This window comes from Aplidium turbinatum, chromosome 5 (genome assembly GCF_918807975.1).
Source record: "Aplidium turbinatum chromosome 5, kaAplTurb1.1, whole genome shotgun sequence".
Classification (NCBI taxonomy): domain Eukaryota; kingdom Metazoa; phylum Chordata; class Ascidiacea; order Aplousobranchia; family Polyclinidae; genus Aplidium; species Aplidium turbinatum.
The window spans coordinates 29681756-29709488 of record NC_137476.1 but is presented as its reverse complement, the minus strand read 5'-3'; the positions used below and the strand labels follow the sequence as shown (position 1 = coordinate 29709488).

General features: G+C 35.4%; 1 protein-coding gene across 3 annotated transcripts in view; it reads left to right on the top strand.

Annotated features, from left to right (window-relative positions):
- Window positions 1–27733, top strand: part of LOC145770779 (VWFA and cache domain-containing protein 1-like) — a 41267-nt gene that overhangs the window by 890 nt on the left and 12644 nt on the right. For all 3 annotated transcript variants that reach the window (XM_082582494.1, XM_082582495.1, XM_082582496.1), the window contains exons 2-18: window positions 308–472; window positions 2072–2131; window positions 4325–4483; window positions 4720–4931; window positions 5074–5233; window positions 5947–6094; window positions 6419–6487; window positions 6578–6724; window positions 7783–7832; window positions 8718–8850; window positions 9691–9840; window positions 10667–10784; window positions 11920–12031; window positions 13985–14159; window positions 15005–15141; window positions 19003–19178; window positions 26252–26362. In XM_082582494.1, the coding sequence (XP_082438620.1) occupies window positions 332–472; window positions 2072–2131; window positions 4325–4483; window positions 4720–4931; window positions 5074–5233; window positions 5947–6094; window positions 6419–6487; window positions 6578–6724; window positions 7783–7832; window positions 8718–8850; window positions 9691–9840; window positions 10667–10784; window positions 11920–12031; window positions 13985–14159; window positions 15005–15141; window positions 19003–19178; window positions 26252–26362 (2258 nt within the window). In that variant the 5' untranslated portion in view covers window positions 308–331. The remainder of the gene's footprint in view (window positions 1–307; window positions 473–2071; window positions 2132–4324; window positions 4484–4719; window positions 4932–5073; window positions 5234–5946; window positions 6095–6418; window positions 6488–6577; window positions 6725–7782; window positions 7833–8717; window positions 8851–9690; window positions 9841–10666; window positions 10785–11919; window positions 12032–13984; window positions 14160–15004; window positions 15142–19002; window positions 19179–26251; window positions 26363–27733) is intronic.

Here is a 27733-nt window from a genome sequence, read left to right as displayed (position 1 = left end):
CGCCGCCTTCTTTATTTCTCCCAGACTTTGAGCGTCATTCGCAGTTCATTTGAGATTCGCAATTCATTTGAGATGTTGCAACAAAAACGTATTGCCCATATACCCATACTTACCCAGTACAAGACGTCTAAAATTACTAACTCTGCTGCTACAGCGTTTTGTTAGACAATAGCCTGTAAGCCTCTTTCTACCAAGAAAAACAAATGATTTTGGTCTGAAATTACTTAATAAAAAATAAAAAGGTACTCACAAAATAATACAGTGCGTTTTCCTTCTTTTTTAAATTTTTCCTTCCTTGTTTTCCCAGAAGTTGTTGTACGAAAGTTCAAAAATGAAAGCATTCCTACATCTTCTGGTAGCTATCACCTGGCTTACAGAAACAAAATGCTTTGACCTTTTTATAAATCCTCAATTATTGACGGATAAAGTTAAAGAATTACTGGAAGATTCATTGAAGAGTAATGAGCTACAAGTAAATATATTAAATCCTGTCTTTTTTTTCTATAGTGAATACTTTTGATGTGTTGCGCTTGTGGATACAAAAAAGCAAACAGTCTTTAACCGTATCTGTTACTGCTTCCTTTTGGCGGCAAGAGTTACTGGCCGAGGCCATCAGGTCTACGTCTGTCTTATTGCTAATTACTCCGTCGGCTTATATCAAATAACACCGGGAAAAAGTATGCCGTTGGTAAAAAGCCTTATCTATCATTTCAATTTATTTCGCAAAATATATTCGTGATTGTGTATTTCAAGTAGAAAAGGTGATAAAGACTCAGTTTTTGACCTATTTTCGCCATTTCTTGGTCAAATTTCTCAGTTCACGTTTTATTTTGAAAGTCTTCTTGCGTTGAACACAGAATTCATCAATTTTGTTTTTCCGTTTCTGTGCAAACAGTATTTCATGCACTTTTTGCACTACAAAGCAATTTGTGCAAATAACAAATTACCTTCCTAATTATTGTCTGCCAGCAAAGAATGACTCATATTGCGTCAGAGACCGACTCCCTACCCAGACAGCAAAATCGACGTTGAATCAATGTAAAAATGACAGATTTTGCTGCCTGGGTACAGAATGGAATTTTAGCGCCGTCGCGTTATGAGTGAAACACAAAATGAAACCGCACGTTAATAGTAAACTGTCAATCAAGCTATTGAATATCAGCAATTTTTTTTTGCATTTCATAACTGGCTGTGACAAAAGGTTTATTGTGAACTTCACAATTATCCGATACCAACATAATCGGGATTAAAAGTTGGGGCAAGAAAAAAAAGTAAAAGTCAAGAAATCTCAGGTTTCTAGCGTCACTGCTTCTATGTTAAATTGCTGAATTAGCAGAGGGCGAGACCATAGGGTCTACGCCAGTAACAGGTACGGTTAAAGAAATTACAAATAAATTATGAAGAATATGAGGCAGCTTCAGGGCTATAGTAAAACAAAGTACCGGTATTATTTAAAAACCAGCAATTTTTTGTGTCAAAACATAAATCCGACTTCTGCCATCTCTAAGTTGCTGCTGTAAAAACATTAAGCAATTATTATATAAGTTTATAAGTCGCCTAAGCGTTTCTTTGATCACTATATCCTACGGTTTAATCTTTGTGACATAATTGTCTGGAACCTAAAGAAACTAGTTATATTATCCACAAATATTAACTTATAATGGCCACAAATATTATAATATTCACAAATATTAACTTATAATGGCCACAAATATTATAATATCCACAAACATTAACTTATAATGGCCACAAATATTAACTTATAATGGCCACAAATATTATAATATCTACAAATATTAACTTATAATGGCCACAAATATTGTAATATCTACAAATATTATAATATCCACATTCCACATATATTAACTTATAATGGCCACAAATATTATAATATCTTCAAATATTATAATATCCACAAATTATTAACTTATAATGGCCACAAATTTTACAATATCCACAAATATTATAATATCTACAAATATTATAATATCCACAAATATTATAATAGGTCTACTTTACTAAAATTTATACGATGATTTAAAATGCATTAAAAAAATCCTTTTTTTTCCAGAAACACTTCAATTCGTTGCCATACACTAAACAACAATTAGGCGAAAAAGAAATTAATGAGGTAATCTACACAAAGTTTATGAAAGTTTTTAAATATTTTATGACCAGCTATAGTTTTCAAGGTTTTTGTATTCTAATATAATATACACTATTCAATTAGAGATTGCAAAACTGTATTATCGACTCAGTGCTGTAGATACAACACCCCCGACGCCAACACATGCCCCATCGGCCTGACACTACCAAGACAGGCATGGGTGCACCTCAGCTGTCTTCGTACGGGCGTCGGGCTTTTCTGCTCAACCATGCACCAATGGGGAATGACCTCTTCCTCCTCCTGTGAATGTGGTGCCGAGGAACAGACCACATCATCAATGACTGTACCATCTTCAAGCTATCTAACGGAGTGAAAGGTCTGCGAGTCATGGATGATGAAACCAAAGACTGGCTGCTCTCTGGTAGCCTTCCAGTGTAGTCCGGGAACAAATCTGGGGTGGTAAAAGGATAGACCCTCGGCCCCAGACGCTCACAAGACGACGACGACGACGAGTGCTGTAGAGGGCTTGGCTAAGTTATTGCCAATCGTAAAGTAGCTGTTGCAAGCAGTAGTGTATAATTATTTTGAAATCGGAAAATACGTTTGCTGTTCAGAGTTTGATTTTTTTTATGTGCTGGAAGTGGTGAACTTTTCGTTAGTTCAAGGATTTGACTTATCAACTCACAAGTAAAACTATTCCATCATTCATTTGACTGTTTAACGCTTAATATACTAATAAACTACGTCATCAATCTTTCCAAGCCTCTTTACGTGTAGGATATAGAAACAATTGTGACACTGATATTCCACGGCCCGAAAACTAAGACACCGCGATAAACGTGCCATAGAAAAAGTTTATGGGACGCTTTCTTTAACTTTTGGCCCATCTAGAAATGTTTGGATCTTAAAGTTTTTCCAGCCCTGGTTGCAAAGTAGCCTACCACAGTACCACATTGACCCAGTCAACACTACTAAAAGTGGTAGCCGTAGATTGCAAGCTGTTGCTGTTCCATGATGGAACCGTTTACCTATTTTTAAAAAGAAAGCAGAACATTTAAACTCAAAACTCTCTTGAAAACATTCTATTTACTGAACATTATACAGTAAATAAATTATTTTTGAATCATCGCTTTGTACAGATTCAGGAAGATAGTTGACATAGCTTGAAAGAAAATTTCAGGGCGAAAACGCAGCTGTTGACAATGGGAAAATATTTAAAGTAAAGTGTTGTTTAAGCAAATAAGTGTAGAATGCAGTGAAACTTTTATGAAACGTTATTCAACATGTAATACAATGTCATTAAAAGTTTTGTGGCAAAATACAGTTTTAGGAGGAGGATGATTCGTCCTCCAAGCCCTTCTTCTCCGTGGCTACGCCCCTGCTGTGCTGTAGGTGTGAAATTAATGTTACTGTTGTTACTTATTATTTTTGATAAAACTACCATTCAACGTTTTATAGGCAGAGAAAACTTTTTCTCGAAACGTTGAAAATTTCATGATCCAGATCACCGCTTCAATGCGTGATGGAAATCTACAGATAAATCTGCATCAGGGTAGGCACTTTAACGTAGTACACTGTCCGAATTCCATAACGCAATCATGCGTGACGTATATGACATCACTGGTATTTCAGTCACAATTTTCCTTATTAACTCCATTGAATGCAGTCTTTAAGATTATTCTTGCACTCAGTTCAGTTGCAGAAGAAAAAATAGTAGTAGCAGAAGGTGGGAATCGAACCCACGCAATCGAAATTACTACTTCTTTGCCCTAACCCATTCGGCCACGCAGGTCGTGGGGCTGCATTCAGTTAAATTTTTGTGTATCAACATTTTTCGATAAAGACGACCAGATAATCACGTGTCGAGTCACATGACTGAAATCAGCTGATTTGCGCGTACGTTTTTTGAAGAGTGTACTAGTACTGTAGTACGTTAAAGTGACTACCCTGCATCAGGCATTGCAGAGTGCAAAAAACAGTGTTCCAGAACGCGTTTTCGAATATTAAATTCTCATCAGTGCAACTACGTTTATGAACGCAATAACAACGGTTAAATTTAAACTCAATACAATACATTACAAACATTATAAGAAAAAGTTTTCTCTGCCTATAAAACGTTGAATGGTAGTTTTATCAAATATTTCTGGAAACTTTCTTGGTTTCGTATTACTATTATTTGTTTGAGAATATTCTTTGCTGGTAACACTTTAAGTTTAGATCATTGAGTTGATTGGAAGGAAAATCAAAGATCACGTGCAAGTGATTAAAAGGTTGCAAGAGGCTGCTGAGAAAACGTATTTAGCAACTGGCCGACCTGAATCTAAGAAATGCTGTATGATGACAAATCTAACACAAGATCGCATATTTCAAACACAGGTTTTTAAATAGATTATAATACTGGACAAAGTAAAATTTAAAAATTTCAGTCAAGTACTATTTTACTTCGTTTATGATATATATCACAAATAAAAATGTTTTCAATGTGGTTTTACAGTAATAATTTTTTTATAAAGGTCTGAAATTCAATATTTTTAATTGTTGTTGCAATAGGTAGCCTACCATGTAATTAAACAAGCGTTTGAAACCTATTTTGTGAAACACATATTTTGTAGACTAACAGAGAAACAAGTTGTACTATTGCTTCGCTCAATCATTCAAACAGCTTGGTACTTCCAGAAGAACCATTCACAAGCGTTGCAAAAACTCATTTAAACACGTACCTCTCATCAAAGTGGCAAGGGTTCGGTCTCGAACATGGTTTTAGCATCGTATACCCTTCAATAGGTATCTCCTGTTCATTTGCCATTACAAGACCAATTTCAAGGTTAGATGTCCAAGTAGCCTATCTCACAACGTAAAGCAGCACACTAGCTGATACGTAATTGCTGAGTTAAAGCACTTGCTGAGTTGTCACATGCTGAGTAGTCCGACGACCCTAAACTTCAGTTTAATATTTCTTGTTTCAGACCATGGTTTTTTAACGGTTATGTTCCAAACCGGAATATGTTGGTAGTGGTTGTCGACGTAAGCTCTTCTACTGCAAGACAAGTTAATGGGGAAACAATCTTATCAAGGATCAAACAAACTCTCGAAAACATTCTCTCTTCTTTGTCTACGGACGATAAAGTAATGCTTTTACCTACTGTATGTTAACAACGATAAATTGTGTTTATGAGACCTGATGCTTTACTGAAGAAGCAGTATGTCAAGCAGACAGTTATTATTTGATGACTTGCTTCTTGAAGATGTTAGTCTAATCTCTTTTGCGAAAAAATCGGATTCTATGCAAAGAGTTTAGTTTATAGAAACAACACAACATTTTTTAATGTCTGGCAAACTTGGCAAATTCCTCAGCATTTCTCCAATAAAGTGGCTAACTTTTTAAAAGGACTCTTAAAAACAAACCATCAGAAGACGTTTGCAATAAATCTTCATCTTCATCGATACCAAATCTGAAAAGGCTGTTGTTACCATTTAAACAAATCAGCATCGGTTGGCTGCAACTTGAAGACTGTCAATGTGTTGAATTGTTTCTACAGAAACGCAAACACACTACATGAAAAAAAAAACATCCTGTGCAAAAATTTGTCATGATCAACATTGTTAAGAATGTCATGAACAGTGGTTGTAATAAACTAAACATTAGTAACTCAGAAATAATGGAACTTGGTGCATATTGAAAGTGTTGAATACGTGAAAACGTTTGTTGAATTTTTCGTAAAATCCTCTGAATGTAAAGTCTTTATAGACTCTTTAATACATTTTTGCTTGTAAACATTTTACAGCTCTGTTGTATAAATAATGGTAGGTGTTAATTGTTTTCCTTACTTTGCATGTAGATTGCTGTTATTGCCTTTTCCAACACTGCAAAAGTGGTTGGTAGATATGCAGCAGACAGTGAATGTTTTGCTGACACCTTCATTTTAGCTACAGAAAACAACAAAAGAACAATAACTACAGAGCTCAATAAGCTGAAAAGTTCTGGAGGTGTGTAAAGAGTACTGGAGGTGTTGCATATTTGTTTTTTCCATAGGCTATATTTTAGCATCAAATGAGCATGTCAGCAAATTTGTACCCTGCCACCATTACTAAGCCCCCATTACTAAAGATGTGACTTCAAAACAGCTTGATTGAAAATAAGGTCCATTTTCTTAATGGAAAATTTTAGATATGGTTTTACTTTGGTCTACGTTATGTTTGTAGTATTTATAGTGCATAGAACTTTGCAATATCACGGTTTAGTTCCAGAAGAAGTAACTTTACTGCATTTTTAATTAAGCTTACATTACAATCTTATTTATAAATTTGCAGACAAGAGATTCTATGGCGATGCTTTGTCAAAAGCATTTGGGTTTTTCCACATTAATGGTTCTGCAAGTGGTAAGTGCTTGGCAATTTTAAGAGTTGTATAAGTCTTAATATTTATTGCATAATAACTTTGCTTTACAGTAATGTATATTTCATTGTCAGATGAAGAGGTTAATAAAGTCATTGTCTTTGCATCTACTGGAGAACCAGACGACGAAAATCTAACTGCAATATCAGAGATTGTTGAAACTGAAAATTTAAAGCTTAATAATTCTGTGATGATCTTTTCTTATGGCATTGGTGATGCAAGTAAGACACATTTTCGTTCAACAAAACGAATTAGCGGATATTGCATTTTACTATGAATGTTTCGAAAACTGAATTTACTTCATTTTCAGCTCTATAAATGAATACATACTTACCTACTAATACAGTATCATAGCCGCTGCGGCCTTTAATGAACTAGATGCTTAGTCTGTATTTTCCAGCGTCTCTTACGGTATGTTGCACAGTATCCCAAAGTGTTCTTGGTTGGCTGATGTATTTATTTTGTTGAAAATTCACTAGCAAATTTTAAATGATAGTTATTGTTTAAAGTAACTTCATCCGAAACAAATCTTGTATGTTTAGTTCTAAACATGAACGTATTATTTTTATGTCATTAAACATTATTTCTATGTCAATTTTTACAACAATATTTCCATTGAGTTAAATTATTGTTATTTTAAATTTCCTGCAAATCTTAGATTCTACACAATGGTGAAAAACTTAGTCCTACTTTTGTAATTGAAATGTATTTTGCAGTGAGTTGAGTACTCTCATAAATATCAAGTTACTATTTTTTTGTTTAATTTTAAAAGATGTAACTGACAATTTTATGAGGTTTACAAGGTTTACGAGGTATTTTTAAACGCTTACTCTCCTACTTAAATCACTTCCAAAGTAACTTCTTCGTATGAACCTTCTTCATCATTCCAAGGGTCGAGTGGATCTGCCTATTACCACGCTTGGGCAGTGGCGGCGACTCGGTGTAAATGTTTGGGCAGGTGTCGAGCAGCCATTGAATGATTTGTCATCCAGTTTACGTATACCCTTGCGCAAAAAGAAAAAAAAAATTTACGCATACCACCTAGACCACGCACACCATTGGCGGATGATAGATGGCGCAGTTGCAGGTGGTGTGGTTAGCGGTTTGTTCCTCCTTGCCACACTCTCAGCTCGCAAATGCAGCAATTCTCCATTTTTAAGTTACGAAAAGTAATTTTATATACTTTTGAAAATCCATTACATCTTTTTCTTTTAAAGTCTTTGTTTTTAACTTTGCTTTAATACCAATCAAAATGTAAATCACAAAATCTGCTTTGCAGATTTTAGTGTTTTGAAGAATCTCACATCAAATATTCTCAACACAAATCAGGTAGGCTAATAGCCTACTGCAATACATGTTTGATTCATGCAAATATTCAATTGATGTCTAATGTAACTTAGAATATGTGGATTAATGGAAAGCAATAGCCCATAATGTTTACAAAAGTGAGGGTATCATCTTGAAAAGTTTCAAAAGTTACTGAAGAGTACAAAAAAGTAAATTTTCACAAAACTTAAAGTGGTTTCCGCAATCTTGCACCTTTATTTTAGTCATCGGCTATGTTATATCATCAAATATGCATGTTCTCCATTGTTGACAGTCTTTAATGCCTACATCATTGTCTCCTTTCATCCTTGGCAGAATCCTTATAAAGTTTGTATTGAAATCGATTAAACTTACGGTTGTAACAAACTAACCAACGGTGAAACAGGCTATTTTGAGAAACTATCAATTATATTTGGTCTGTCTAGATCAGGGGTCACCAAGCTTTTTTCTCTGAGGGCCGGATTGCTGCGAGATTAACAGCTGCGGGCCGGATACAAATTGCGAAATGATATACAACTATTTAGAATCTCCATTGACTTGAATTGAGCACAATATATAACAAAGTCAGCGGTGGAATAGCAAAGTTGGATGAAAATCGAAAGGTTGCTGGAAAAGATTCCCTGCTGTGATACACTACAGGGCATCGTGCTCTTGAAAAAACATTACATCTTTCCAACTTTGGCCTAGGCTGTCCCCATTTGTGGTGGCCTAATGATAAACAGCAACGTCAGTCCTTTACAAAAAGTTTGGTAACTTTTTTCCTTAACAGTTGTAGTGCCGCTGTTATTTTCGCAGCACGTGGCGGGCTGGATGAAATCAGTTCGCGGGCCGTAATTTGGTGACCCCTGGTCTAGATAAGTAAGCTCCACCAAATTTTGTTTGGTTTAGATAAGCCGTTACTTTGAGATAACCAACATGGACGAATTGATTTTTGAAATGTCCCTGTACTACAAGCACATTCCTGAAACAAATTTTACTGAACCCGTTTGGTCAAAACCTTACTTAGACCGTTTGGGATTAGGTAAGTAGTCCCATCAGTGTATTAACATTTCCTACTCAAGGACACGACAATTTGTATCCTTGTTTTCCCGTCCGCGTAATTATAATCTGCAGGTCGCTGCAGCATATGAGGTTAATTAACCTATCAGAAGGCAAGATTTTAATCAGCTCATATTGTGAGCGTTCCGGTCAAAACTTTTTTGATAGAAAGTAAGTTGAGTAACCTTTTCGCAGTCAGCATTGTGGCTTAGCGGTTTGAGGGTTAGGGTTAAGTCATACCGTACTGAAACATTAACTCTATGCCAGAACATTCCCTGTCTGTAACTCTTAACAGAATAGTTTCTTAGTTTTCGATATACGTTTATAAATATTGTTGTTAGTGTGACAAGAATCAATAGTTTTGTGACGACGTTGCATTTTAAGGTCAGTAAAATATTAAAAGCACTTAAATTTGTATGAATCAATGAAAATAATATTTTTGTTTTACATTTGGCACCACTATGTGAAAAGTTTAGCAAAAACATGTTTCGGCAATTTTACTGTTATTATTTTATGCATTTCTAACATAGGTTGCATGCACATCGAAAAAAGTTCATCCATAGCAATTGCTAGTAACACAGCAATAATACGCTTAAAATGTTTAAAATCTGTAATTGTAATAAAAAAGAAATATATACAGCATATGAATTTTCTGATGTTTTGAAGCCTATTGATTGGCAACAAGCTTGCTCATGCTTTGCAAATAAATGTATTTGTATACACTTTGACTAAAAAAATGCAAGGTCCGATGGTGCTTGTTGTAGATTGAAAGGCAGATAAGCAATCACTCTCTCAATAAAATAAAATTTCGGTTTTTTTTTAGGGCAATTGATGACTGCAAGCTTACCAGTAATTGCCAACAATACAAGGATTGGTGTGGTTTCTCTGGATGTCGTTTTGGATGACTTAATGGCAGGATCCTTGAGCTTTAGACCAAATGATTTTTCATATTCTTTTGTGATAGACAATTCAGGTGAGACGATGTTGAGACCTATGTCTAACTCTGCAATGTTGTATATATTTTATATGTAGTGGGCCACTCAATAAAACACAAGTTACTTTATCTGGATAATTCAATATCAGGGAGCATCAAGTAACCACGGTGGTAGGCTACAAGATAACTTGCATATGGCAAAGAAAGCATTACAAATTCGTTTCATTCCTCTTGTGATTAACTATTATGTATAAAATATACAAACCTTTAGATAGGTTACCATGATTATTTTAAACATCAATACACATCCTTTTTACGTCACTTTCTGCAACTACTGTAGCCTACATACCGCTCCAGCAGTTTGAGCAGTCTGGGGTCAATCTTGGTCTGGCAGCTCATCTTAGGGCTGAGGAATACATTTAGATGGCGTGGGTTCGTTTCCCACCCTTGTCATAAAAAAATAGAGTTCTATGACCTTTCTTGCCTGACAGATTCCTTGGTACTCGTGAGCCTCCACACGACGTCAATGTGTTAACCCAGGTCGTGGAGAATCTAACAACTGGACTCGAAAGTCTTTGTTCTCAACTGTTAACCACCAAATCAATGGTTCGGCGCTTCTTCTTCTTCTTGCTTATGAGCCAGCAATTCAGAGAGATGTTGCCTAAATTGCTGCTTCATAAGCAAGAAGAAGAAGAAGCGCCGGTTTTCATAAGCTTAGGTTTTGCTATTCGTGTTAAAAAAGTTAAACATTGATTCAAACGGAAAGCAGCAAATATTGACTTGAACGACATGCGAAAGAAGCGTATCAATAGATAAAACTATTGAATGATAGAGCTCAGTGTGTGATGCTGAATTTTATTTTTAGGTCTGATTTTAAGTCATCCAGCCTACCCAAGTGGTGTAAAGACAGAATCAATTTATGTTGATGCAACCCAACTGGAACAAGACGATGAATTTCTATCAGTTTTCGAGTCTATGAAACGGTATCCTTGTCGCAAATCACATTTTTTAAGCTGTGGTGGTATTGGCAGTTGAGAGCAACTGAAATATTGTTTCCAGACCTTGTTTCATTTTTCTCATAGATCCAGTATCTTTAAAATAGAGCCAGTTTCTAAACTTGTAATTGTACTTTTGATTTTAAATGAGACATATGTCACAGTTCTTGCTCCTCTTCAAGAGCTTTTGCGTCATGATAACCGTGTAATTAACTATCAAGTTATTTTGCCTCCATTTGGATATATTATCTATTTTACATCCAACATGCAGTAATATTAATAATAGTTACAAATGTAGCGCTTTGGCGAAAGCGATAACAAACTGGATAGAATATAGACAGAGTTGCTGCTTCCAATTTGGCGTTTCCTCACCATGTCACGCAACTAACAAGCATCAACGCATTAAAATATTTTTGAAACTCACTACGATGTTATTAAACCACTTTACGTGTTTTACCTTTGCCTATTGTAGCATTGTAGCATTTTTTTGCTTCAGAGGTACAGTACGTAAATTCGTTTTCAACTGCTTGACAACAGGAACGTAGAACGGTGGGGCTTGAGGGAGAAGCCGCTCCGCAAAATTTTATCTTTCCTCCAAAAAAACTAGGTTTTCAATACTATTACAACGCTTTAATGACATTGTATTAAATGTTTGATGATGTTTTATAAATGTTTGGCTGCGTTCAGAAACTATACTGAGCCATAAGGTTTCTATTTTATATATTAAACTATTTGCACCCAACAGTTGCTTTTGCCCCTCTAAAATTTTCTTTCAATCTACGTCCTTGCATGACAACAGTTAAATGCGTATTCCAAAAATGTCGCATATTAAGGCTCCATTATTTATCATGTTGTTGATGGTTGACCGAAGCAAGTCATTACCAAATTTGTACTGTATATAGAAAATCAGAATGAATCAGGCAGCTGATGTAGATTCCTGAAATGTAAAATAATCCTGTCCGTTATCATCATTACTGTGGATTTAAACAGTTTTTTTTGTTTAAAAAGATAGAAATATTATATTTATAAAATTGGCATAAATAGTTTTTGCTAACAAAGGAAGAGTACACTCCAGGCATACATGATAAAAGTTTGACAAAACATTTTTTTATCAATATTTCAGAGGAGAGGAAGGGAACAAGACTTTCATATCCACACACTTTATAAAAGCAGATTCTTCACCAAGCAATGCTGCCATAAAAGTTAAAAAACTTTCAACATATATTTGGAAAAAGGTATTGAAATCGAGTTTTGGCATTTCTAGCAATTATGTAGAACTGCATAGTAGCCTACGAGATGAATCCCACATTTGCTAACTTTTAAAAAGCTAACAGACAGCAAATTAACTCGACCTGTTATCAGACGTGGCCAAATGGCCACGCCCTTTACTAGTTTTGAAATTTTATATAGAAGGAATTTTCCCAGGGGCGTATCCTCAATGGAAGCAAGAGAAGCATTGCTTCCCCTGCCAAAATTGAAAAAAGAGAAGATGATATTTTTAAGTAAAACGATTTCGTAATTTCTTTACCTGAATACGAATTAGAACAGTTTCTAACTCACGCCCCCGTATGATTTCAGCTGGTTTTAATTTTAAAAAAGTTGGAAGCTTACGGATGCAAAGATTGTATCGCTTCCCTTGCTCTCGTTTTTGCTATAAGGAGAAACAAGCGAGAGAGAAAGGAAAAAAAGCAGCGCAAAGTTTGCGAGATTTATGTTTCTTTTAACAAATCGATGGAAGCAATATTTAAATTGCTTCCAGAGTTGCCAGATTGGACGAATTGCTCGAATTAGGCTTTTTTTTTAAATTAACTCTTCAAAATGCATAATGACTATTTCTCAAATATCGTAACCTTACCAGATAAAACCATATTCACCATTGTTCAATACATGTTCTATACTTGTTTATACTCGTAATGTGGCCGATTAAAACTCATCCGCTACAGTCTTTTTATATTTGCTATTTTTTGGGCTACTTTCAGAATTATTTTTGCTACAGTTTATTAAAATCCGCTACAAGTCATAAAATATATGTAGCCTACATTTTATAATTTTTAATAGAATCAGGTAGATAGGCCTATATCCATTTGGCCTTTTTGTCTAATATTTTCCTTGTTTTGGCCTTTTTTGTATCATTTTGGCTTTAAGACCTTTTCATAGTCTGGCAATTCTGATCTGTTGGATATTGTGTCAGTGGGCTAGGACGCTAGGTAATGAGAAAATCTAAGGCGCTGTTATGGTTATAATATCGGCCTAGTAAGCAAAAGCTTGAGCCAAATGTTGGCTTTACACTGTTATCTTGGCTGGGTAGACTTTGGCATAAGACATGATATGTGAGGTCTAGGCTAGAATTGACTTGACTGAAATGAATTCTGGCTTAAGCTACTTCAGCAGTAGGTAGCTGTAGCTGAGTTTTTGGTGTTCTCTAATTTTAGCAGCATATTTTGCCCGTTTGTGTGTAAGAGCTACCTTTATTAAGTTAATAGCGGTTTATCTGCTAGTAATTAAATTTCATACAAATATTAATTACCCTAAAAGTGTTTCTAGAAAGCATTATAATCCATTATTTGAGTGTAATTTTGCAAAAAATTTCCGGGGGGGGGCATGCCCCCGGACCCCCTAGAATACACGTGCCTTCGGCACACTCTAACCTAAAATTCGAACGAAGAAAATCGGACATAAAATGACTAAATGCCAGCAAAATTCGCGTTTTAGAGCTTTTTCACAACATATGTTTTCAGAATACACAAACTAAGCATTTATTTCGAAAACAAATAATTACAATATAAAATAAAAGCGTTTGACTATGTGCAGTTGTGCATGCCAATTTTCTCAAATGTGCAATTTTTAGCGGCTGAGTTATAAGCCATTAATCAGGGCGTGCTCAAATAGCCACGTCTCGTGCTTTTCACGTGTCTTTGAAACGAATACCAGATAGGGTTAAGAAAGAATACAATTTAAAATAAGCCTTGTTTTATTACGATTAGTAAGCTAACATTTTCATTTATAACATTGAATACATTACTAATGCACATTTTGTTGTTTTGAGTCAAGTTTGTTGAATATGTAATTAAAGTTAATCTTTCAAGGAAATGTTAGTTCACTGCTTCAACAGAAAAAAAAAACACAATAAGCGTATCATTATTTTCAATTTATATTCACATTTTCATTAAGATTTCTTTGATTTCTAGATTCCGCAAACACAATTTTCAGTATGTATCGTTCTTGGAACAAATGATTCATACGCGAACCTTTCTACTCACGCTTCCTTACCTCCCAATACATTCTTGCACAATCGGTTAGATCTTGTTCCTCCTAATGATCCTTGTGTCCATCAGTTACCCAAAGTTACGTTTGGCTCGAAAAGTAAGCAATGTGGCATTTGTGGATTCCAATTTTTACAAGTGAAACCAAACCTAAAAGTTATCTTTGGTGGCTATAGTTGTAATTTCCATCTGACCAATACAAAAAAATTTAATGAATTGATCATCTAATTCTAATGAATGCGATTGTCATGATGTGTTTTTTTCTTTTTTTTTTGTGCAACGCTCAGAGATCAATATGGATACCACTACACCTTGCAGGTTTACAATCTTCCATATGAAATGGAGTTTTTATGGTGTGGGAAACCTCAGTGAGACGATAAAATAGCTCGTGCGTTTCTGCTTTAACTTTTGCTTTCATCAGTTGAAAATGTTGCTAGAAAAGATAAAAATTTTGATGAACACCTAAACTTTTTATTATTCGACTTCAAAGTTTTGGCATCTAAGTGATTACATCTAAGTGGCTATATGATTACATTTTATAGTTTCTACTTTCTAGTAACAAGATTCTGAGATGTATTGGGTCAGTATGCTTCAAAGATACTCTATTAGGTATCCTGTTTTAAATGTAGAAGACAACTAGGCTGAAGTTTATTGTAATGAAAATATGTAGCTATAGAGCTACAAGTATGAACTAGATGATTAGCATATCGGAAAAAGTAAAATAAGATAATAATCTACAAAAACTATTAACACTGCAGAGCGATAGACAAGTTTTCAAACTGCGTCTTGAAATTATTATTCTATACAGTATTTCGTAAATATGTGAAGCATGCTAACTGCTATGATCAATCCCTTTGTGTTACTTTGTATTGATCGTATTTAGTAAAAAAAATCTCTTTTCCGCACTTGAAGTTATAAAACAAAAAACATTAATTACCTTTGCAGCAAAAACTTCAGTTTTTTTGTCTATTCATGCCTTCAATGACCCAGAAGATCATATATATCACAATTATACTGTTGATGATATTTTGGGTATTGGGAAATACATGGAAGGAAGTGGACCCAATCATTTTAACATTAAGGTATACATAACACTATATTGCAACATAAAGTCGTTGAAAAGTAACTTCGATATCTTTGACAAATTACCTAAAGTTCAAACACATTTCGTTTGTAAGAAGTTTTCATCGCTGTTAGGTGTAGTGTAGCGTTATTTTGCTTTATTTTTGTTGCTAAATTTAATATTTTAGAATTGGTCTCGGGGCAATGAACATACAATTTGGGCGGATGGTTAATTTTTATTTCAACTTTAGCCCTGATTTTAGGATGAAGCCAAATTATTCCAAGATTTCAGGTATATTTTTTTGAAATTCCATCTACATACATCCCTCCATTACCCCAAAAATTCCTTGTTACAAAAATGGAAATTTCATAAGAAAATTTGAGGTATTAAAATATCCTCATATCCTGTTTTACTCTAAAATCAGGGCTATAGTTGGATTTGCAAATGTTGCCAAATAACTTCTCTTCCGAAGACAATGTCTTAAACATTTACAGTATTAGTAGGCCTAAACAAATATCACATTAACGTAAGCATGTGAAGATACATCGGCAAAAGAATTTTTTTGTAGCCCGTTGGATGTCACGTTATAATCTAAATGTTAAAGGTTAGGGGAAGGGAAGGTAATTTGATATATTTTTAACATTTTTGCCTGTTAACTGAAAATTACGCGACACAAACTATTGATTTTAGGCTGAAATGAAAGTCTGATCCCTTAGCCTACACACATTAAACATTTTTACTTTTATATTTTTGTTACTTTTTTTTAATTAAAATTTTAAAAACATCACTCAAATGTATCAATTTACCTTCCGTGCAAGGTAAATTGATACACCCGGAAGGTAATTTGATATCGTAAAACCAATACAGGAATCCCTTTGACAGCAAAGCAACAAAAGAAAATTTAATAAGTGGTTGGCCTGCTTGGGTGCAAAGATGACTGTTGAGGCCCATCATGGGCCGTAGCCAGACGACAGAGCAAGGGGGGGGCCAACTTTTTGTTAGGGGGGCCGAAAAAATTTAAATGATTTTGGCATTTTAACCACATAAATACCGGTATCCACAAAAAATGCAATATATCAGATTAATGTTAAGACCAACACTGATCTCTTATTTTATCCGCTAGTTAAATCACGGCAACCATATTACAATGACCAACATAACACAGCAATTGTTGACTTTTGTATAAATAGCGACAGGCCTACTTGTTATGAGCAAAAGCTTTAACTGGCTCGAAGAAGCTAGTGCCGAGGATTTTGATATATATGATTATACATTCCGCCTATACACCGGTGAGCTAGTCTATTCCAATTGCAGTCGCGGATGTTTGGATGCAAACCGTCTCACAAACAAGGCTAAATCGATAGATTTCGATATAGATGTTAAAGGTCATAAGCACTAAGTTTGCCTGTCTTGGTTGTAACATGCTCCGTCTAGTGCAGAGGTGGCGAACCTGCGGCCCGCAAAACAATTCGACAATCGCTCATGCATTAAAGACAAAAGACATTTCAAAGCTGTTTTATGCCTTCACTGGTAGGCTACACCTTTCTTTTGCTATTTTCTTGCCGCTCAAGCTCTCAAATGGTCATCTGTTTTCGGCAGCACGTAGCCTACCTATGCGAACAATTCTTTTCTAAAATGCACTTTACAAAAAGTTGTTACAGGTTGAGGCTGTGACAGATGAAAATCTTAGTATTCAGTTGAGAGTTACCACATCACCTATTCGACCTAATATTGAACGCTTATTCAAGCAAAAAAACTTTCCAAAAATTCCACTAAGCAAAAAAATTCAATGCTTCAACGTTATTTTTTAATATTTTATGTTTCAATGCTGCATTAGATAGCTTCAGCTGTATGGTTCGGATGGGCTTTTGTTAGTTGTTTGAAAAAGAAATTTCATTAACTGATTTGTTGTTTCGGAGCATAATGGTCGAAACATTTAGTCAACTTGAGCAAAAACGGATAGAGCCAAAAAAAGAGGAAATCATACTGATATGAAAACAAACGGTTCGAAAATTAAACTATCTTCATTATCAGTGCAAGTAGGCTACTCTTGCTCTATCCTTTTTGCTCAAGTTGATTTGTTTTTATTTTTTACTGTTGTATGTTTCGATTCTGCGTAAGATAATTTCAACTGTGAGTTTTATTACTTTCATCTGCCGTTTGTTAGTTTTCATGAATAATATTTTGAGTCGCTTATAGACGATTTCATACTAGGTTACGATTAAAAAGTTGTGTGGCTCGATAACTCATGTGTAATTGACAAAGTGGCCCGCGACTGCAAAAAGTTTCGTCACCCCTAGTGGGAGCGTCAACCCTTGTTAACACTGATAATCTACACTCAAAACGGCAGTGCTAAGAACAAAATTTATTTAGACTGATTGGATTGAAGAGAAAAAATAAGCACTGCTTAAAAGATTACGGGTTTATATTTTGTATGCGTTGTCTTCAAAAACCACTTGCTTTACCACTGCACATTTTGCGATTTATCGCTGCACAAATTTGGTTTATCACTGCACAAATTGGTTATCACTGACCGTTAGAATTAGGTATGGTACCGAGAATAGCGACAGCTGATATCAAATTAGTCTAATTTGTACCGGTTTGTAGGCCTGCTGGAAAACCCTTCCCCCTTTGTTAGGTTATCATTCTTTACCAAAACATTTGCATTTTGCACAGTTTCTGACAATTTTTCTACCAACCTAACACGTGTTGACCTTGGTTGAATTGAACCTGTTGAAGTTGCCAAAGGAGGGGGTAGGGGAGGGTGGGGCGAAATTGTTTAATCATCTTAGCTGTTAACTAAACAAAACAATTGTAGTTAATTGGGCCTAGGTTGGAGCTCTGCAACGGGAAAGATGGGCAAAATCATTATAATTGTAGCTGTTGCTTGAGAATGTTGGGATTTTGCCAGAGGGGGCGAGGCGCCCCCTGGCCCCTGGCTGGCTACGGGCCTGGGCCCATGTGTGCGGCAAAGATTCTGCTGCAGGATGGACATGGGAAGAATGATTGGCTGGAGTTTTTATTCAAGGTTCGGGCCTTATATTACGCTGTTTTCGTTTTTTTAAAGCAGATAGCGTGTAGGCCTGCGAAAGCCCGTATAAAAGCTGTTTCCCAAATTAGCAGGTCTATTTAAAGAAGAAGAACTTATTTAAATCAACTAGATCAATGACAACATTTACTACAGTCACACAAGAGAATTTTATATACTGTATCAATTTACCTTTTTCAAGAAAGTTATAAAATTCTGATTTTTGTATGCTTGGATGCACATTGCAAAAAAAAACGTAACATGCCCTTGAAGCCTTATCAATGAACTGTCAAATGAGTTTGGTTTCATCTTTGTGGAACTTTTCTTTAATTATCCAGACGAAAATAATCATGAGTTAAAAACTTTACAGAAATACTCAAAAAACACACTTTTCCAATTTTATGCCACAAAACCACGAGTTAGCTTCATGGTGGCATTTTTGTAGGCATTATTCTCACAGAACTTCCACTTGATGACAATATTTTCGACTAATATTTTTGTACACTTCTGTAAGGGGGGGTGTATCAAATTACCTTCCGTATCAAATTACCTTCCCTTCCCCTAACTCAGGGCTACTGTATTTTCGGTTGTAAAAGCCTACTTTCTTTTGCCAAATTTACATCCACAAAAATCTTAGCCCAACTTATGTTAGGCCTATAAGGTATCTTCACTTTGTCAATCTCGGTGACCGGGCCTGCGTCAGTGATTCAAAGCCTCTACCAGTATGCGAAACTGCCATGACTATTGAATAAGCTCTGCAAGAAGCTTTGCCAGTCCGAGGAAAAAGATTCAATCAATCAATCAAGGTCAATAACTCAGATTTCATGATTTTACTAGTGTTTTTAAATCAAGGAAGAAGTGAAACAAGAAGTTGTGGCAACCGCAAAAGCAGAAGAATTATGGGTAACAGAAGAAAATTTAGATTTAAGGAAACACGTGGCAGGGCGTTTCATTGGAACGAAAGGAGTTTTCCGTATTTATCCAGCTACTCAAGTACCAGAGTCATTTGAGCCTGCTGAAAGATCTTGGTAAATTTGACCTGTAATTGTTACAAAAGTTACCGGCTTAGTCTACCTCTTCAGTACCATTTTTTTTTTGTTAATTGTCACTCATAATAATGCAAAGGAATTTATTCTCATACGAGTCAGTTCAATCATAAATAGCTAAAAATCGATCTCGATCAGCTAGTAGCTAGATCATCTTCAGTTAAGCTTATTCAAATAGCTTAACTGAAGATAAGCTTTTAACTGAAGAATTTCAATAAGCTTAACTGAAGATGATCTTTTTAGCTACTTATGATTGAACTGACTCGTGTGAGAATAAATTTCTTTGCATTACAAGACATGTAACGGAGTCGTTCAAATCAAGCATTGTTGTGGGTTTGACACCTGTCAAAAGATATTTCATTTTCTTGACTGTCACTCATAAACACGTTATTAAACGTAACAAACACACTTTATTGCTATTGCGGATATTCTAAAACAATTTGATAATTAAAACTTTAGAATTTTAGCATCTTACTGCAGTTACAACAGCTCATGGTCGAGAGCAATGGCGCATTGTATCCAACCCTCAATACGAGGAAGAAACATAATGATGATGACTGCAGTTAATAGGCTACATTTAAGTTTGGGCATTTTCTATTCTTGACATTAAAAATGATACGATGCCGTGTTATTACTGCTGCGTGCTGCATGCAGTGGCGTACGCAGGATTTTCTCAAGGAGGGGGCATTCAAAATTTTTTCTCAAATCAAACCAAAAACGAATCGAAAAATCGCCCATTTGCTAGTAAGTCATAATGTGTAAGATTTGCCTACCATACTCAGCTTGTATTGACGATGATTAATTAGTTTGCAGCAGTGTTTGTCTTGAAAAAATAAACAGAAATAAGACGCTGAATTGAATGCAAAACAGCCTACTTTAACAAAATAGGTACAAAGAATTCGGCGACATGGAGTTTCCTTTCATATTATGCAAGCCCCTTCCACATTCAACCTCTCCTTAAAAAATGTTTGAATTAAAAAAATCATCTCGAATGAAAAAGTATCACTGGATAATCTCTGTCAACGGTTCTGGATGTCATTATTGAACATCTTCGTCGTTTCATGAGCATTTAATTTTGGACAAGTCTTGTGCTATCAACCGTTTCTAATAAAACGAAAGCGTAGTATTATTTCTTCTATTAACTTCAACAAAATAACATAGATTACTGATTTCGCTGATTTAAAATAGTCATTCCAAATGATGATCAACAATACAAACCCGATGGATGCGGCAGCCTAAGTTATGAAATATGGAGTTTTGTAGCGGTATTACCACATTTTTTAAATTTAAAATCGATGAAAAACGCTGCACCAACTATAAATATGAATATGAGTGGGCCCCTAAACAGTGATGTGAGCCGACTAACCGGGTTTTGGAAACGGTAAATAAAATAGGGCCCTACGTGATTTAAGATCTTGAATATTGAGCTTCTGTAGCAATAGTTACATTTTTTTTTCATTTCAAATTGCCAAAACTCATTCAACAAATTAAAATCAGCGGACCCCTAAACAGCTGTGACCCCCCCCCCCCCCGAGGTACGACAGGCGGTTAATACGACCCTGCTACCCAAGACCACTCTAACAATAACATGTTTACACTAAACAATCATAACCACGCTAAATAAGATCAACATTTTATTCTAAAAAAGGAGAGGGGGAGGTTGAAAGCTTTCCCTCCTGCGCACGTCACTGGCTGCATGTCTTTAGAATTTTGGCTGATTTTTTTCGAATTCGGTGTGTTAACTTCAATTAACTCCACAGCCTGTTCTTTTTTGATATTGCTTTTACACCATGGGCCAATCCAACAGATGTTTGTTCAATAGAGTGGCTCGTTTTTGAACTTTTTTTTTAAATTCTCTCGGGGTAGTGGGGAAATGGTCCCAATAAGTGAGAAAACACTCATGACAAATTTGGGATTGGTAACAAATTGTCTTCAGCCTCTTCATGGGGCCCAAAAATCGAAAAACGGGGTCAAAAACGAATTTTTTTCAAAAATATTTTTAATTTGGGATAGATACAATATTGTTTAGATATATCTAATTAACCTAAAAAAGGAGAATTGAAGTCATTTGAACTATTCCCTCAGCTTCCTCACAGCTTTTGAAAATTTCCATTTTGCTGAAAATTTCGCATTTTTGTTTGTGGTTACATAACCACAAACTTCGTCAGTGACGTAAATTCAAATAAAAGACGTAACAGCTCAGGGCAAGTCTTTAACCCTTTATCCTGTGACGTATTTTGGCCAGTTGACTTGCGGACGGGGGGGTCGGTTCGACACTATCACTTTGAGCTCGTGTAACTCAAAAACTACGCAAGATAGATCAATCAAATTTTCACATGGTGTAGATAATTTATCTGACAACATAACATCGAAACTCTTTTGCAATTTGTTCAACAGCGCAACTTGAAAAATCAAATAATTTGATGGTTGGTCATATTTTTTTATTTGACTTGAGAAATTGCTTCGTAATTAACTTATAACTGAGTGTGACGGGTTAATTCTATTGTGTAGATTTTAATCTCTTACGCGGAGACGTCGTCCACGCTTCAATGAAATCGTAATTGGCGTCCGACTCGCGTTTGCTTGTTGTTTTGCCAGAGGCATTGTAAAAAAATTTGCTTTGTTTCAACATTTGCAGAGAATGAGAGAAAATCACCACAAAAAAACTATTTCAAGTTCTTTTTGAGTCACATGTTTATAGTCTACACTTTTTCAAACGTAGGCTACTGTCATTACTTGATATTGGAACTAAATCAAGCAAATTTTTTTTCACATTCACACTGTCGAATTTGGTTATGCATGATCAAGAAACACTTTGTATTTCACAGCACATCTCAGGAAGCTATTTATTCGTTTTTAACATTATTTCAACGTCTAAAGACATTGAATCGATGTAAAAAGTGTCTGATTTGCTGTCTGGGTAGCGGCTGAATACAGAAAAGTAAGGTAGCCTGTGGTGTCACGTGGTATTTGAACAACAACCTATCCAAAGGTAGTGACTTGCTTCGATAGGAGCTTGTTCCATTTTAGGCCATCATGCACTCCAAAAACAAAGAGCGTCTAAAACTCCTTACTGATAAACTATGTCACGATGCATTCCAAAGTGATATGTTTCAATACTTACCAACAATGATCACTTTGAATGAAACAATTTTGCAAACAGTTGTGACAAAATGTAGTGATAATAATCGTTTAGTCACATCGTGTTGGTAGGCCATAGAAGAGGTCGTTTGCCAAATGGAACTCCCGTTCTGCCTGACAAACTCAAAGTCGTGGCATAACGATACGAAAAAGAGAAAAAATTATTTTTCAGGCCGATGCTATTGTCGTAAAAAAACAAAAAAATCACTAAAGTGTTGATTTTTTCCTTGGGCAAAATTGAAGGTTATTGATATTTTAAAAATGCACGTTTGTGTCAATATGATTGAAGTGTTTTTTTTCATGTTGTTAACTAGATTTGCAAAATAACGTTTTCTACATTTTTTTCTGATTTGTTGGACATGCATTTTGTGTCAAGTTATTTATTACACATTGGAAGATTTCTTTCTGTTCAAATTTTGAAATAGCATTTTAGATGCAGTTTGCGGTTGATGGCGTTACTGCAAAAACCATCTTTTGTAATTGACACACATCCAAAAACAAAAGACGCATAAACTACTGCTGGCTGATAGACCACGTCACAATACATCATAATGATGTTTTTCCGAACCGAAGACCTAGAAAACCAATTTTGTCGTATATTAGATTAGACGTCTGCAGACGTTGAACCAATGACAAAAAGTGATTTGCTGATTTGACACAAAGTGATTGCTGTTTCCAATGTGCAAACATTTTGATAAAAAGTAATCAAGTTTTGGCCACAGCATATTGGTTCATTTAGGCTACTATGGTCAATCAACTCACGTTGCAAATAACTTGTTTTGTGTAAAGTCTTGCTTGTGAAAAAATCGAAGTAAAAACACAAAAATGAAGTAAGCTATATTTACAAAGTATTATATTCTTGAATGAACCATAGTTTTAAAAAAATAGTTTGAACAGGTTTCATCTGATGGAAACTATAATTGATATCATCGCGAAGGATCAAATAGCTGCAAAAATCACTTCAAGCAATTCTTTGGGGTGATTTTCATTATGCAAACCAAGGTGAACCTCAATATACATATTTTTATGCCAAACGATAAAAATCGTTCTTTCTTTTTTTCAAGGACAAGGAAAACGATCCGTATAAAATATAATTCAATTCAACGTATTTCCCTTCTTTTGTCAGATATGCATTTTGTGTAACAATGCTTTAGAAAAATTGCTGAGTATGGCATAGCGTTTGAGATGCAGTCAGAGAATACAACTCTATGGTTGATGGCGTGATTACAAAAGCCAATCTTTTGTCACGGAAATGTATTCGAAAACAAAAAGGTACAAAAGCGCTGACTGATAGATTACGTTACGATACGTTACACAAACGAGGCATTGATTTCAGATTCTTTCAACCCAACAAACAACTTTGCTCCAAATGACACAACAAGTCACAAACGTCTAAATTTATGGAGAAAAAGATGTAGGCCTACACCGTTTTGTGAAAATAAGCTTTTGAAGACCAACATTTGAATGAAAAGTTTGAAATTATTGAGTTGGTCCTAATAGTGTTTCTGCTGAGATATATCAAAACTTTTCAATCCTCGTATAAAAAAATAATTTTGTAATCTCTCAAGCAACTGCAAAATTACCATTTAGGTAAAGATTCAGTGATGATACAATATGCACAATGCTTGTCAAAGCACAATAATTTAGCTGCGCGTGTTTTTCCACAAAAGCCAAGCAGTTTAGATAGTCTGTGTCAAGTTCTTTTCAATATCCATCAATGTCTCGTTTTCATAAAACATTTTCACGACATTCATGTGAATATAAGTGCACAGGTAGGCTACATGGAAAAGTTTATTGGCGGGTCAAGAACGCACTCCTTGCTTTCCGACAAGAAATCAAGAAACTTACCACATCAGTCTGTTTGTTTTATGAGATAAACAGAGTTTTGGCAAGAATTTTCCTACTGCTTCTTGTCATAAGTTAGAAACAAAATGTATTCGCCATAGAAAACAACGTAAAATTACATTTTTTCAGTATAGCTTATCGGATGCTCTCTGATAATTTCAAAGCAACTCAGATGTAATTAAAAGATTAATCAAAGCAACTCAAAACTCGAGTTTGCAAACAAAAGGCGGACTCATTACGGTTGAATGCTTTACAACAAAGCCAACTCATGAGATATCTGCGTCGCAGTTCCACGCACGGCGGCGCTCAGTAATCCTATTAATCCGTATAATTTGAAAACAAAAGGGCTAGCTAGTAGCTAGCTAAAGTATCAGAGTATGTTATGAAAATCATGCCATATCTCTAAAACTATAGACAATAGCAACGTCATTTGAAGCGGAATAAATACTTGAATAATTTTTAGGAAAAGTCAAGAAATTATAAAGCTGTGGACCGCGTAGTTCTTTAATGATATTGCTTTGAAAAAGAGCAAGTCCCCACCGACCCCCCCCCCACAGGAAATAGGGTTAAAGAGAAATACAATGATGTTTTATAGTTGGCAAAATGTCTAACGCAATTATGTAATTATGTAGGCCTAACCACCCACAAAAATGCAAAATTTTCAGCAAAATGGAAATTTTCAGAAGCTGTGAGGAAGCTGAAGGAATAGTTCAAATGACTCCAATTTTTTTTCTTAGGTTAATTAGATGTATCTAAACAATACTGAATCTACCCAAACTAAAAATTATTTTGGAAAAAATTTCTTTTTGACCCCATTTTTCGATTTTTGGGCCCCATGAAGAGGCTGAAGACAATTTGTTACGATTCTCAAATTTTGTCATGAGCGTTTTCTCACTTATTGGCACCATTTCCCCACTACCCCGAAAGAATTTAAAAAACAGTTCAAAAACGAGCCACCCTATTGTTCAACCATTGTTTTTCTTAGAGCTTTAGAATTCAACTTAAAGTAAAACTTTTGCTGACAGTGCGAATAGCATTGAATAATATCAGTCACTTCAAACACTAAATGGTAGGCCTACTAGCCTACTCTGCAAGCAAAAAAGTTGACAGGATTTTAATTTTTAACAGGATTTTTTTAGACACAGATTACAAGGAGTAGCATGCTTACAAACTAAGGCTGTGGAGTCGGGCAAAAATATGCGACTACGGATCCTCGATTTATAGCTGGCCGACTCCGACTTGGAAAAAACTAGAACATCACACAACTTAGGCGAAAGAGAAATTGAAAAAAGAAAACTAATCGGGAAAAAATGATGGTTTGCGAAAATGAGAGACCTTGTATACCTGGGACTGGTATATAAGTCTCCCCACCCCCCTTGGTAACTCATGACAAAGACAGGACTCAATAGACATGGCTCTTTCGCCTTAGTTGTGTGATGTTCTAGGCGTTACCCTCCGACTTTGGCTTCAGTGTTGCCAGATTTTTGAGAGTTTTCATTTTTTTTTTCAATTTTTGTCCTTTTTGTGTTCTTAAATTTAATTTCACTTTAATTGAGATTGAAATTGAAAAGGCAACTTTTCCAAAAACTGACAAGAACAAACAATTGCATTTTCTAGTGAAGCTTTAAAGCGGAATATAGTTAACAAGAAACAATATTTTGAAAAAAGGTTGCAAATTAAAATTTTATTGTTTATCGCTTTGTAGCCAGAGTCGAGCTCTGCCTTTTTTAACGTCTTCGACTCTGGGCATGACTCCAAACTAACAACCTTGCTTTGTTTGTCCTTCCATTAAGCTCTGCTAAAAGCAATAAAAAACTTCACTTGGAAATCTGATTGTAACTATGGAGGCATAGGTTTACTTTTGATAGCTGACCTCTGTCAGGGTCTAAAAACGAAATATTTTTATGTAATCACTTTTGAATATCTTCAAGTTAATAATATAATGTTTATTTTTGTCGGTCACAACTAGGTTACGAAAGCGAATTTACCTACATTGTATGGGTGTGCTTTGTGTGCACGGCCTTCAGTTCATTTCTGCGCATTGGAATTGATATTTCATTGCTTTACAGGTACATTGATGCTGTAACGCACAAGGACAGTTCTCTTATTACTCTTCCGTATCTTCTTTCAGGATCTGACATGCACATAATTACATTAAGCAAAGCTATATTCAGAAATGGGTGAGCATTTTTATAAACTACTACTGTTACTTCTGTGCGTTACTACGCACGAAATTAGATTTAGTTACATTCTGTGATTGTGCAATTAAAACAGTCAAGGCAATTTCATACAACAACCTTTTTATCATTAAAAATAAATTCGAAATTTAAACGACGCCCTTGTGAGTCGTTTCAATTTTCCAAGAGCGTCGCACTGTGATTACGTTCGTTTCTAAACATAATTCGTTTCTAAACTTGCAGATATTATTATCTCCTGGCATGTGAATTTGATCTTATTTTTATGAAATTGTAGCAATTAATAATCAGCAGTTGTGAACTGAGCAAGCGACAACTGAGCTAGCAACATTTTTTTAGCAAATGACTGAAGTTGGTAAATACTGAAACTGAGAAAGTAATAACTGAGCAAGCCGAAACTTGACATGTCACAAGTCAGCAAAGTGAGTTTGACAAGCGATGACTAAGCAAGTTCGACGTGAGCACGGAAATCTCATTTGCTGACTTGGCAGTAGCCGAAATGCAATTGAATACGTGAATTCAAAAAGGGCCCAATTCCACATTTTGCCAATTTTCACTTTTTTGTGTTTTTCTCCTCTTCTTGGTGTCCTCTACATGATGCGTGCAAAAACAGCCGATTTACTATAACCAAAACGTGAAAAATGCTCGGTCAATATTTCTACTGAATGCAACAAGGGCCCAACTGGTGGAATTGGGCCCTTGTTGCATTCAGTCAGCTAAAGCGAAAACAATGTTGGCTTTGTGTAGTCTGCCGGACTTTGCTCGTGGGACTTTTACAGCTGTAGCTAAATATAGCAACAGCTTACTATTTATGTATTAAACATTATTTTTGCATTTTTAGATTACTTTCTTTTGAATAAAGATTAGTAATATTAGAATTGGCAGCACTAATTTAGTTTGTCATACAGTCTACTGGTCTGTGGTACTGGTTGAGCAGCCCACAGCATCAGCCTTGTCGTTATACAGTAGCCTTCAGTTTATCTCTGAATAAAAAGGTTAATTCCTATAAAGATGTCTGAACCAACAGTTACTGATGCAACTTGTGAAGAAGCTAGTGAAGTAAGAGGAAGAAAAAGAATGGGGTCGGAATGCTGCTAAAAAAATGAGGGCTGAAGGGAAAAGTTACACCAATAGCAAAGGAAAGAAGATCGATGCTAGAAAACTGGAAACAACTGCAGGTATAATAACTTAATTTCTATAGCAAAGAACAACTTATTTTTTATGGTTGAGTTTTTAGTTTTAGGCTAGGCCTAGCCTATAGCTTACTTAACATTACAGTAACTTACGTAGGCCTATGTCATGGACTTCTAAATAGTAGCATCTGGACTGAAAACTCAGTGGGCAACAGTAGGCCAA